This window comes from Aquarana catesbeiana, linkage group LG11, assembly GCF_042186555.1.
Source record: "Aquarana catesbeiana isolate 2022-GZ linkage group LG11, ASM4218655v1, whole genome shotgun sequence".
In the NCBI taxonomy this organism is placed as follows: Eukaryota; Metazoa; Chordata; class Amphibia; order Anura; family Ranidae; genus Aquarana; species Aquarana catesbeiana.
In genome coordinates, this window is record NC_133334.1 from 113,544,671 (window position 1) to 113,558,827 (window position 14,157).

Below are 14,157 nucleotides of genomic sequence, written 5' to 3' on the forward strand. Positions count from 1 at the left end.
ATCGGAAGCCATGCCTAACCCACTCACGCCTGCCACTAACGGGACCTAAGGCAAGAGGCAAGTGCCTATCCTCCTAGCTGCCACAGACTGAGGGGCCCCCCGAAGGACTCACCACCCTGACCAAGGCGTTGCGCTGTGCCACAGTGCTGCTGTCCGCAATCCCCTCTGCCGGCGTCCAACCCACGAGATGTCCTGTGTGCTTTTCGTGCTGTTCCTGGCTTAAACAGCCACCCAGCGCTAGAGAACTACAGAAACTCAGACCGCTGGGAAAATGGACGCTGAGCTCCAAGCAAATGGCCGCGGTTCCCACGGCGATCATTCCCCCTGCATGGCGGCAATTAAGGTAAAAACGAGGCGACCAAACGAGGGGAACAAACGAGGGGAACAAACGAGGGGAACAAACGAGGGGAACAAACGAGGGGAACAAACGAGGGGAACAAACAAGGCGACCAAACAAGGGGACCAAACAAGGGGACCAAACAAGGGGACCAAACAAGCTGAACAAACGAGCGGAACAAATGAGGCAAACACGACAGCACAACCCCCTACCAGGACCCAGAGACCCCCAGGCCAGGTAAGTGACAAACACCCCCTATGCCCAGCCACGCATCGCCCCTAGTACAGGGAGGAGGGAAGAGGCAGAGGGGAGGAAAGGGAGAGAAAGGACCCCCCTAATCGACCCCCCCAGGGAGTGCCCAGCTGCTCCAGCCTGCCAGCGGAGCCATACTTACCCCTCCTGCAAGGACCGCTGGACACACTCCACAGACAGACCCATCTCCCGAGCAGTACGGAGTGGCTGTCGGCCACGGCACACTGACTCAGACAGCAGTAGCCCGGTCATATGTGTGCCCCGGAGCATATAGCCCACCGGCCACCCCGGACCAGAATGGGGCCTGTCGTGGCCGACCCAGTGCGGAGCTAAAGGTCTGCACGCGCTCAATGGCCAGGCTGGGGAGACTACCAGGATCTATATTATTCAGCCTGTCACCCAGCCCGGCTGTTGATTGTAGATCACAGGAAGCAAAAACAAAAAATCTTCAAGGAACCACTGGTCCCCATAGGGAGCCAGGTCCTTCTAGACTAGGCAAAAAAACTGAGCTGCTGGGAGCAGAGTGAGGGGTTATAGCCAGTAGGACCGCCCCCTGGGCAGTGCTGTGTTTTTTGCTATGTTCTGCCTAGTCCTCTCCTAAAGGTGGCGATCATTGGCGTGCACAGCCTATTGCATTAGGGTGTGCACCCTTAAGCTCAAACACACATGCATGTGTATGTGCCTACATATATATGACCCCGGCACATTGATCTCCCTGCCGGCACAGTGAAAGAGAAGAGCATAAACACTTTTCTTATGGCAGAACAGGTAAGAGGGAGATCTTTACCATGTTTCTGCTGCTACCCAGAGCGATAACACTAATGCGCATGAGGTGATTAGGGTGTGCCTGGGCACACCCAGCACACCCTGTGCGCACGCCTATGGTGGCGATATAAGCCTAAGGTCAAGATTAGAGTGCTGTGTCCGTCAATGAACGAAAGAGAAAAGGACCCTGTGAGTCTTTGGTCCAAATGTGATGAATGAAATCGCATTGCACGGACATCGCATGTGATCTCGCACCACGCACAAGTGTGAACTGAGCCTCAGTGTATTTGCCCACTCTTCTGTGCAAAAATACTCCAAATCTGTCAGAGCCCTCTTCAGATCACTCCACAGATTTCATTGTGATTCAGATCTGAGCTCTGCCTGGGCCATTCCAAAACTTTAATTTTCTGCTGGTGAAGTCATTACTTTGTCATTCCTTTGTTGATTTGGATGTATGCTTTGGGTCGTTATGCTGAAAGATGAAGTTCCTCTTCATGTTCAGCTTTCTAGCAGAAGGCTGAAGGTTTTGTGCCAATATTGACTGGTATTTGGAACTGTTCATAATTACCTCTACCTTGACTAAGGCCCCTGTTCCAGCTGAAGAAAAAACAGCCCCAAAGCATGATGCTGCCACCACTATACTTCATGGTGGGTATGGAATTCTTTTGGTGATGTGTTTTGTGCCAAACAGATGTTTTGGAATTATAGTCAAAAAGTTCAACCTTGGTTTCATCAGACCAGAACACATTTTCCCACATGCTTTTGGGAGACTTCAGATGTGTTTTTGCAAAGTTTAGCTGGGCTTGGATGTTTTTCTTCATAAGAAAAGGCGTCCATCTTGCCATTCTACCCCATAGCTCAGACATATGAAGATTACGGGAGATTGTTATTACATGTACCACACAGCCAGTACTTGCCAGATATTCCTGCAGCTCCTAATGTTGCTGTAGGCCTTTTGGCAGCCTCCCTGACCAGTTTTCTTCTCGTCTTTTCATCAATTTTGGAGAGAAGGCCAGTTCTTGGTAATGTCACTGTTGTGCCTTATTTTCTCCACTTGATGACGGTCTTCACTGTGTTACATGGTATATCTAATGCCTTGGAAATTCTTTTGTACCCTTCTCCTGACTGATACCTTTTACCAATGAGATCCCTCTGATACTCTGGAAGTTCTCTGCGGACTATGGCATTTGCTGTAGGATGCGACTAAGAAAATGTCAGGAAAGACCTACTAGAACAGCTGAACTTTATTTGGGGTTAATCAGAGGCACTTTAAATGATGGCAGGTATGTACTGACGCCTATTTAACATGAGTTTGAATACGATTGCTTAATTCTGAACACAGCTACATCCCCAGTTATAAAGAGGGTGTGCACACTTATGCAACCACATTATTTTAGTTTTTTATTTTTACTTCATATTTCAGTTTTTTCAATTGAGTTGTACAGTTTATAGGTCACATTAACGGTGGAAAATGTTTTGAAATATTTATCTGTGTCATTTTTTTTTACATCACAGAAACCTGACATTTTAACAGGGGTGTGTAGACTTTATATATCCACTGTATTTTCTGAAAGCGCATGACCTGTAGAATTAAAAAAAAAATGTGCTACCGATTTTTTAGGCCCTGCAATAGTTGAGCAAATGTTTATCAAAATCGCGATTTTCACTAAAAATACACTAAAATCATTAATAGCAGACACAAGCACAACATAATTCACAAAATTACTGTTAAATTGCTAAGGCCTCCTTTGCATGGTGTGCACTAAAGTGTATGCCCATGGAGGGCAGTATTTACCTGCACAGGGATGCCTAGGTGTTCCATGCATCCCCATGCAGGCAGTCCTATTCATGTCAACTGGGATGCAGAGGCTGCAGGGACACAGTTGCTGATCCCAACCTGACATCCTTATGGGGAGCACGGCATGAGCTCAGGGACATGCACCAAGCGATCAGTACAGATCTCGTGTTCATTAAAGCGGTTGTATACCCGCTGTCTTTTTTTTTTCTACACCTGCAAGGGAAAAGGCATAATGAGCTAGTATGCACCGCATACTAGCTCATTATGAGATACTTACCTTAGAACGAGGCGCCGGCATCTCACCTGGTCCACGCCGAGGGAGCTGACATCTCCCCTCGGCGTGTCTTCCGGGTATCGCGGCTCCGGCGCTGTGAGTGGCCGGAGCCGCGATGTCGTCACTCCCGCACGTGGGAGACTTCTGCCCGGCAAGCTCCGGAGTTTGCGGGGCTGTCAGCCGAGAATCCCCTGTGCGCATGCGCCGCTGCAGTCAGCGGCTCATTGCGAGGGGAAGATATTTTTTTTACCTACAGGTAAGACTTATTATAGGCTTACCTGTAGGTAAAAGTTAAAGATAAAGGTATACAACCGCTTTAAGGAAGGAAAGGGGGCTAGTAAACATATGATTCCACTGCGATTTCTAGTAGGCTATAGTGTCTTTCTGAACAGAGAGAGAAAAAAAAAAAAAACAGAAAAAAAGAAAGAGAACGAAAGATTTCACAGTACCCACAGTACAGGGATGTAGTATATACCTTTTTAATAGTGTACCAGACACACACACACCCTAAGACAAATGAGAGGTCTCTTGAGCTACACACCTATACTGATGTATATCCTCAAAAGATTTGGTATTGTTGATAGCAAATACACATAAGAAGCCCTCTCCTGTCCTCATGTACTGGTCACGCATTGCACTGTACTCCTCCTGACCAGCTGTGTCCAGGATATCCAGAAGGCAGGTCTCTCCATCGATAACAACCTGTTTTCTGTAGGAATCCTACAAGTATGAGAAAGAAAGATAAACCGGTTACCACTCGTAACAATTTTGCATTACAAAATGAACTGTATAAAGTCTATAGATAGGAACCAAGTCATCCCGAAGTTAGCCAATAACAGGTATTGCTTACATATAAAATATATTTACAAAGATCAATAAGAACCAGGGACCTACTTTAAAGTGATTGTAAAGTCTTGTTTTTTTCTTTCTATAAAAATAACAAACATGTTATTTTACCTGCTCTGTTGCAGGGGTTTTGCACAGTGCGGATCCTCCTCTCCTCAGGTCCCACTTCTGTGCTCCTGGCCCCTCTCTCTTGTTGAGTGCCCCCCACAGCAAGCAGCTTGATATGGGGGCACCCAAGCCGAGCTGAAGCTCCCCATTTCCATTCAGACATGGAGCTGCAGTTGCAGCTCCACCCCTCTCTCACCTGATTGGCTAACTGGCTTTGACAGCAGCAGGAGCCAATGGCGCCGCTGCTGTGTCTCAGCCAATCAGGAGGGAGAGTCCCAGACATCGCTGGACAGAGAGGGGGTGCAGGAAAGTATTAGAGGGGCTGGTGGGCTGCTGAACACGGGCTTTTTATCTTAATACATTCTATATAAAACCTTCTGACTTTACAACCCCTTTAAGGCTCCGTGCACACTAGCTTATTTTTAAGCACCTAGTAGCTAGTTTGAGCATTTGCTTCTGCCCCTAGAAGCAAATACTGTTATTCTATGTGTTCATGCACACTATTGTAGGCTAAAAGCATTTTCCAGCTTCTAGGAGCTGAAAAAAAAAAAACCTGACAGCTCCTAGAAGCACCTAAACCCTGTTGACCGCTGCTAAGCACCAATTTCCAGCATCATTTTTCTCTAGCCAGCGCTCTGACGGCATCCTTAAAAACCAGAGTGAACCACAATTTGCGGCAATAAAAATTGGGACCGCTCACTTGTCCCCCCCCCCCTTTCTTGGCCTGCCAGGCTGCATGCTCTGATAAAGGTCTAGTAAGGATTTTGGGGGAGACCCCGCTCCATTTTTCTTCTTGGTTTGGGGTTCCCCCTAAAAATCTGTACCAAACCCAAAAGAGCTTATTATGGATTGGGGGGGGGGGGGGGGGGTTTAGTCATCGGTTAAGGACGTAGTGGCTGGCTTACTGCTCCTTAACTATTCACTGGTTATTAAGGACACTGGCAGCTGCCCGGTTTTTTAGCATCTAGTATGGAGCCTAGGACTGCAGATGTCAGGCATTTCTAAAAATCAATCCTGGTCTGCCAACGAGTCACACTCTTTGCACGAATTGCAATAGGCCGGCCATAAACGGAGCACATTTCTTTCCTGCAACCAAGACGGGAGAAGAAGAAAACTGACAGTGAAGACAGATGACCAAGTGCTAAGGAAGCGTAAAACGTGTTAGCTGGTGATGCTGTTCCTTCCTATTAGTGTTTTTGGGACATTATTTTTGGACTTGCTGAAATAAAAAGGTGATTTTACTGGACGTACGGCCAACCAGAATTTTTTCGCTCATTGGAATCCATGATAGACGGGGCCAGTACCTGGTCTGTGTGTTAGTGGAGCTGGAGATGGGAGACTAACTTAGAGTGGTGTTCACATAATCTATGATTATTACTGGCAGCTACAGAAGCCAACTTATATCCAGAAGATCCTTATATTGGGACACATTGGTACAGTTTGCTGAATTTTAAATAGCTAAACATTTAAAATGTGTGAAATATTCCACCTGCCAAAGAATTTGTAGCTCACAAAGTTCACAAGATTGAACTTGTTACATGAATACCATGTCTTAGGTTACAATCCAAGCTCCAAGACAAATGCAAAGTGCTTCAGCCTGAAATCCACAGGGAATACACAAAGGATGACGCATGTAATTCAAAAATAAATAAAAATCTTTATTTCCCAGAATTCATCCCAAATGTGAAATACAAGCAAAGCAAGAAAACCATGATAAACTTGTCAAGTTTCAGGTGACAGGCACCCTTTGTCACGTAAGTAGCAGCACCAACTGCAGCAATTACACATAGTATAAACACCCCAACCCTACACCAATAATAGAGGGGAAAAAAAAAAAGACAATATACCTGCTGCACCTGGGTGTTGCAGTAAGACTCGCAGGGTGATGCCAGTGCACAGGAGTACGTCTGACAGTCCTATCTGACCACAAGAACATATAAACTCCCACATAGCAGTTCTTATACAAACTCTTTAATACAAATCAGAGAGATCCATAAATCATCACCTGCTAACACTTTCAATTAACTGGCAGCATTAATCATAGCTATGATGAGGGCCACTAGTCAGACCTGTAGACAAATAGCCAACATTCCTTGACTAAAACCTCAATTTTTTTAGGGAGGTCATAAATGCAAAAAGGTACAAGTACAGAGACATATATTTCCATGTTTCTGAAACAAAGTTCCCCCTTAACCACTTCCCGCCCACGGGCGTCATATGACGTCCTGGGCTTTGGGCGGGTATATCCGAATGATGCCTGTAGTTACAGACATCATTCAGATATTGCCGGTTAAAGCCGGCAAATCTCTACACCATAGGAACGATCATAGCGGCCGTTCCGCCGCTTGATCATTCCTATGGGAGGCGAGAGGGGACGTCCCCCCCCCCTCCCGCCGCCCTCCGGTGCTTGCTCCGACTCACCGTTACGATCGGTGAGGCGGAGAGCGGATCCGTCGGCGCCAGATATAGATCATAGAGATTTCTGGCGGACCAGATGGTCCCCGGAGTCTCTATGATCATCGGAGGCTGGGCGCGATGTTATGACGTCACGCCCGGCCTCTCCATTCAAAAAAACGGCGCCGCTTCGGCTGGGAAGCGGTGATCGTTTTATTTTATTTTTTTTATTTCAGGCTTCCCAGCCTAGTGGTGAGATATGGGGTCTTATTGACCCCATATCTCACTATTAAGAGGACCTGTCATGTTATATTCCTATTACAAGGGATGTTTACATCCCTTGTAATAGGAATAAAAGTGATCAAAAATTTTTTTTTTTTTCAAAAAAGTGTTAAAATAAAAAAAATATATATATAATTATCAATAAAAAAAAAATAAAAAAAATTTTAAAGCGCCGCTGTCCCCGTGTGCTCGCACGCAGAAGCGAATGCATATGTAAGTCCCGCCCACATATGAAAACGGTGTTCAAACCATACATGTGAGGTATCGCCACGAACGTTGGAGCGAGAGCAATCATTTTGTCACTAGACCTCCTCTGTAACTCAAAACATGTAACCAGTAAAAAAATTTCAAGTGTCGCCTATGGGGATTTTTAAGTACCGAACATTGGCGCCATTCTACGAGCGTGTGCAATTTTGAAGCGTGACATGTTAGGTATCTATTTACTCGGCGTAACTTCAGCTTTCACAATATGCAAAAACATTGGGCTAACTTTACCGTTTTGTTTTTTTTAAAACACAAAACAGTTTTTTTCCCCAAAAAAACACGCTCGAAAAATTCCTGCGCAAATACCGTGTGAGATAAAAAGTTGTAATAACCGCCATTGTATTCTCTAGGGTTTTTGCTAAAAAAACATATATAATGTTTGGGGGTTCTATGTAATTTTCTAGCAAAAAAATTATGATTTTTACAGGAGGAGAGAAATGTCAGAATTGGCCTGGTAAGGAAGTGGTTAAGGTGAAGACAAATATGCACCAATATCTCAAATATACACACCCATCAATTATCAAAAGAACCAAAACACCTGTAAGCTTATCCATGTCTCATTCTCAATCCCATATGTACCAAACATATCAAATAATATTTGATATGCCTGTAACAAAGCATGCCTTTTGTTTAGGATGTTGGCGTGCGTTATGTGCCAGAAAATGTGTGTGAGTGTTGCAGAAACTAGAACTACAGGTAACTAGAGCTACACATGTCTGTGCGTTCCAACAGTCGGAAATTGCATGACGACGCCACCCTGAACTACGATACAGGGTCAGGTAGTCTTTCTAATGTAAACATAAGATCATGGGCAAAGGATAAAAGGCAATAATCTGTGTCGCATTCAAAATATGAAATTTTGTAAATAATAAGGATTATGTCAGCAGCAGAACCGACATGTCAGACTTCTGACTGCTGCAATTTCTTTACATTTTTGCTTTCTTTTGGAAGCGGTTCAGACCTAGGCATGACCCTACCTGGCCCCTCATTTCCCATGTGCATAAGGCTCATCTGTCACTCCTGGGTGACTGGGAATATCGTGGCAAATGTCAGGAACGAGAGCAGAGGGAGATCTCTCCAGTGAAGAATAAACCCAGAAGCAATCAGCTCTAATCATTTCCAGGTTCAGAATTGTCATTCTGTGCTCAATTAGCTTCAAAGAAGTGCAGGGGTAACATCAGGGGTCTCAAAATGCTATCATCACTATTGTGAAAGTAGTGGGGAAAAAAATGTTTTTTTAAAAAAAAAATTCAGTTTCATCAAATAAAAAACGCCTAGTAAATTCTCAAATAAAATGTCAAGGGTGGGTACTAGAGAAATGTAGCAAAGTGTCCCTATCTGTAAGAATAAATACAAATGTGTGGTCAATCAACCATTGTCAAAAACAGACACATCGACATCCAAGAAAGAACTATATGCTGTTGTTGCAACATTAAAACTGATCTCCAGCTTTATGTAGCCCCCTGTTCCGAAAATAGGGGCTATAGTGTAAATGCCGTTTTTTTGGCCGAGCTGTAAACAGCTCATATTTGATTGTATAGTTCATTTGGTTCTGCTCTAAACTCAGTTGAGCTGTGCATTTCTCACTGTTGCCAGTAGGTGTCACTGGTGCCACAGGCAAGTATGAGAATTACAGCAAGGTTGAGCTATGTGATGATTATTCTTTTTTTCAGAACACCCCAGTAGGAGGTTCCTGAGCACTGTGCATTCTGGGAAGGGGGTATTTATTGGGCAGAGCCATGTGCTCTCGCTCTCTTACCTTGGGCCCTCCTGGCCAGTGGATGTGCTGCTGTGATTTCTACAAGTAGGCCTAGAAGCCTGTCTGGGGCCTACTAATCCTGTGGTGGTCCTTAGGCTGTCTTGCCTGTGTGGAAGAAGCTGAGCCAAGCTGAGGAGATCCAGGGGAGGACCCTTGCTGGAGAGAGCCAGAGTGAAGGCTGGTCTCTCAGGAGGGTCTGGTAACTCGTTTGAAGGACGCACCTATACCTAAACTACTGTTATAGTGTCGCCGGATGGCTTAAAGGTTCTGACACTGACACATTTGTAGGTCACCTAGAGAAAGGGGACTATGTCTCTGAAATGTAAGTGGAATACTGTCAATGTGTACTTAAAAGTTTGGCATTTACGATCTCAGTCAGTTTTTATGCATGGATTGCTGGCTATTATTCTACATGTTTACTAGCGCATCCCCATTGGTTGGGCACCCCCCAGGTATTGGTGCAGGGTGGCTTGTTTATCACAGAGTGGACCCAATGGGGAATATTACTCTACTAAACAAAAATTCCTCCTCCATCTTATATATAACACAGGTGCAAACTCCACCATCGGAGAAGCAATACAAGTCACTCGATTATTGTAAACCGCTCCAGTCAATAGATGCAGAACCAAAGTAGGACAGAAGAACCAATGGCATGATCATAAAGAGCATATGTGATGCAGCCAAAAGGCCCCCCCCCCCCCCCCCAGCCAGTTTTAATACTTGTTGATCTTGCCAATGTATTCATTATTTTTCAGCTTCCTTTAACAAGTTGACAACACTAAATTTGCAGTGAAATAACAATATTGTCAAACGGCATCATGTGTATTTATTTTGCCCATTTTTTTTTCATAACACTCTTGCTACATGATTAACAGTGCCTTAAAAAGGTATTCATACCCCTTGAAAATGTTCCACATTTTGTCATGTTACAACCAAAAACATATTGTATTGTAATGTATTTTATTGGGATTTTATGCGATAGACCAACATAAAGTAGCACATAACTGTGAAGTGGAATGAAAGTCGGATTTTTTTATAACAGCTTACCTGTAAAATCCTTTTCTTTCGATGGACGTCACGGGACACAGAGCCACAGTAATAACTGATGGGTTATGTAGGTACCATTAGGTATTGGACACTGGTCACACCCTAAGCAGAAAGTTCAACCCCCTATATAATCCCTCCCCTTCCAGGGATACCTCAGTTTTGTAGCAAAGCAATATAAGTGTATTAGAAGAGGGGCGGGACCTTTGTGTCCCGTGATGTCCATCGAAAGAAAAGGATTTTACAGGTAAGCTGCTATAAAAAAATCCTACTTTCTTTCTCGGACATCACGGGACACACAGAGCCACAGTAATAACTGATGGGATGTCCCAAAGCAATGCCAACTGAGGGGGGGGGGGGGGGGGGGGGAATCACAACCAAGTAGGGTGCAATCAGACCTGAGGACCTTGTACCGCTGTCTGCAGCACACTACGCCCAAAGGCGATATCCTCATGCCTTTTCACATCCACCTGATAAAATCTGGTGAATGTATGGACTGAAGACCAGGTTGCGGCCTTGCAGATCTGAGCCATAGAGGCCTGGTGATGCACTGCCCAAGAAGCACTAATAGCCCTTGTGGAATGTGCCCTGATCTGAAACGGAGGAATCTTCCGTTTCAAACCGTAAGCTTGAATAATCAATTGTCTAATCCAATTGATGCTGCCTGTCCTCTGCTGGGGCCCTCTGGCAGCACGATCAAAACGTCTATTTTGCAAATTTGAGCAGATGCTTCCAGATAGGCCTTGACTGCTCTTACTACATCCAAAGAATGTAGTGACCTTTCTTCCGGAGAACAGGGATCTGGAAAAAAGGAAGGCAGAACAATGTCTTGGTTTAGATGAAAATCTGAAACCACCTTCGGTAAAAAACTAGGATGAGGGCGCAGTACCACTCTATCCTTGTGTACAAATAAGGCTCTTTACAAGAAAGAGCTGCTAATTCGGATACTCTTCGAGCAGAAGAGATGGCTACCAGAAAAATTAGTTTCCTTGTCAGCAAGATCAAAGGAATCATCGACAGAACCAAGTTCAAGTCCCAGGGGTTTAGGGGCGCCTTAACCGGAGGATTAATACGCATCACCCCCTGCATAAAGTTTCGGACCAAAGAATGCGAAGCAAGTGGCCGTTGAAACAATACTGATAATACTGGCCCTTGATGGTACTCAAGGCCAGCTTCATCTCTAATCCTAATTGTAGAAAATCAAGAATTCTACCTATCACATATTTTCTGGGATGCCAACCCCTGGATTCACACCAGGATACATAAGCTTTCCAGACTCTATGATAAATCATTCTGGAAGCTGGCTTCCTTGCATTGATCAAGGTAGATATCACAGGACCTGAAAGCCCACGACTCTTCAGAACATGGGTCTCAATAGCCAAACCGTCAAATTTAGCGTTTGTAAGGCAGGATGGAACACTGGACCTTGAGATAACAGGTCTGGGCGTACCGGTAGGGTCCACGGGGAACCCACCGTCATCCTTACTATTTCTGCATACCAAGTCCTTCTGGGCCAAGCGGGGGCCACCAGAAGTACTGACCTCCTTTCCTGCCTGATCCTGCAAAGGAGTTGTGGCAGTAGCAGAATAGGCAGGAATGCATAAATCAGTGAGAACCGAAGCCACGGAATCACCAACGCATCTGTCCCGCATGCAAGAGGATCCCTTGTCCTTGCCACAAATCTATCTTTTTATTGAATCGAGATGCAAAGAGATCTACATCTGCAACCCCCCATCTTTGCCATATGGCCCGAAAGATGTCGGGATGCAGGGACCATTACCCTGGGAGTAACTGCTGGCAACTTAGATAGTCCGCCTGCCAGTTCTCTATCCCTGGAATGAAAACTGCTGATATGCATGGCACATGCATCTCTGCCCAGACTAAGATCTGGTTCACCTCCTTTTGAGCAGCCCGGCTCCGGGTGCCTCCCTGATGATTGACATAAGCCACTGCTGTGGCATTGTCAGATTGGATCCTGACCGGGCAACCCTGTAGCCCGATAGTCCAGGCCTTTAGGGCTAGATATACCGCCCGGATCTCCAGAATGTTGAAGGGTAAGGTCCTCTCGGTCTTGAACCATAGCCCCTGGATCGCAGACTGTTCCAGAACTGCTCACCAACCTGGCAGACTGGCATCTGTTGTCACAACCGTCCAGGTCACCGGTAGAAAGGATTTCCCCTTCTGCAGGTTTTCGGGTATGAGCCACCAATTGAGGCTCTGACGCACCGCATGAGACAGGTGCATCAGAAAGTCTAACGCCTGAACCTTCTTGTTCCAGGCTGACAGAATACTGTGTTGCAGTAGTCTTGAATGGAACTGAGCATAGGGAACTGCTTCGAATGAAGACACCATCTTCCCCAGCAGCCTCATACAAAGAAGGACACTTCTTGGTCCTGCCTGTCAGAATCAGCTCCCTTAAAGCAGTGATCTTTGCCTGAGGAAGAAATACTTTCTCCTGGCTTGTATCTATGATCAGACCCAAATACTCCAGTCTTCTTACTGGTTTTAGGAAAGATTTTTCTAGGTTCCGAGGATTTTTCGAGGATCCAACCTAGATGTTCCAGATACTTGACCGTGGTCCTCAAGTTCCTGTTTCAGGAAGCTACCGACCGGTCTATCAAGAGCAGGTCGTCTAGGTATGCTATGACAGTTATACCCTGAGCCCTTAATCTGGCCAGAGGAGGAGCCAAGATCTTTGTGAACACTCGAGGTGCAGTGGCTATCCCAAAAGGCAGAGCCACAAACTGGAAATGGCGCCCTCGTATCTCGAAGCGTAGAAACTTCTGATGAGCAGGAAAAATGGGCACATGTAGGTATGCATCTCTGATGTCTATCGATGCCAAAAATTCTCCTCCCTACAGGACGGAGACTACTGTCCGAACCAATTCCTTGCGGAAGGACTGTATCCTTAGGAATCGATTCAGATCTATTAAATCCAGAATGGGTCTGACATCCCCATTTGGCTTTTGGACCGTAAAAAGATTGGAATAGAAGCCCAATCCTTGATCCTTTCTGGGAACCACCATAATGACCTCTTGCGACAAAAGTCGTTCTAACGCTAAGGAGCGACTGTTTCTTCTCTGGGTCTCTGGGGACACTTGATCTGAGGAAACGAGGAGAGGGAAATTCTTGGAACGCCAGCTTGTACCCTAAGGTTACCGTGGAGATTACCCTTCTGTCCTGGAAGTCCTCCTGCCAGAGCTTTGGGAACTGTAGCAGTCTTCCCCCCACTCGAGCGAGCGGGGGCGCCCCTTCATGAAGAGGCCTTAGTGTCTTGTCTAGAAGACTTCTTCCCCCAGGACTTCTTTTGTCCCTGGGGTTGACTCTTGTTTCTTGCCCAAGATGGAGGAGGCCGTCGTGACTGCCTGGAGGCTGAAGCCCCTGGCGCTGGGGAAAGAGTCCGTTTGAAAGAGGGACGCTTACTCTTCTTAACAGGTAAGAGAGTGCTTTTCCCACAAGAGATTCTTTTGATATAGTTATCCAAGTCTTCTCCAAACAACCTTGCACCACGAAAAGGAAACCCAGCCAACAGCCTCTTACATGGTGCTTCAGCTGACCAATTTTTCAACCATAAGATTCTACGCATATGTACCAACCCAAGTGAAAGACGAGAGGTTTGCATGATAGAATCTCTGATGGCGTCAACAACATAACATAAGGCCGCTGGAAGGTTAGCGAACCCCTGGGCCTGCTGTTCAGGTAAAACTTTGATGACCTGCTTAACATGGTCTGTTAAGTATTGACAGACTCCAATCGCTGCTACTGCAGGTTGAGCCACTGATCCTGCTAAGGAAAAAACATCCTTTAATAAGGATTCCATCTTTTTATCCACAGGATCCCTGAGCATCTGAGCGTTGTCTACAGGACAAGTCAGACTACTATTTACAGAGGAAAAGGCCGCATCAATGGCCGGCATTGCCCACATCTTAATACATTTTTCTTCCATAGGATAAAGTGTTGAAAACTTTTTTGGTGGAAGAAACTGCTTATCTGGGTGATACCACTCAGAATAAAGGAGATTTTCAAGTAAATTA

General features: G+C 45.6%; 1 protein-coding gene across 1 annotated transcript in view; it reads right to left on the reverse strand.

Annotated features, from left to right (window-relative positions):
- The window catches only part of HRAS (HRas proto-oncogene, GTPase), a 170,151-nt gene that overhangs the window by 65,972 nt on the left and 90,022 nt on the right, over positions 1-14,157 (reverse strand). Inside the window, exon 3 of the mRNA XM_073604905.1 lies at positions 3,968-4,146. Within this exon, the coding sequence (XP_073461006.1) occupies positions 3,968-4,146 (179 nt within the window). The remainder of the gene's footprint in view (positions 1-3,967; positions 4,147-14,157) is intronic.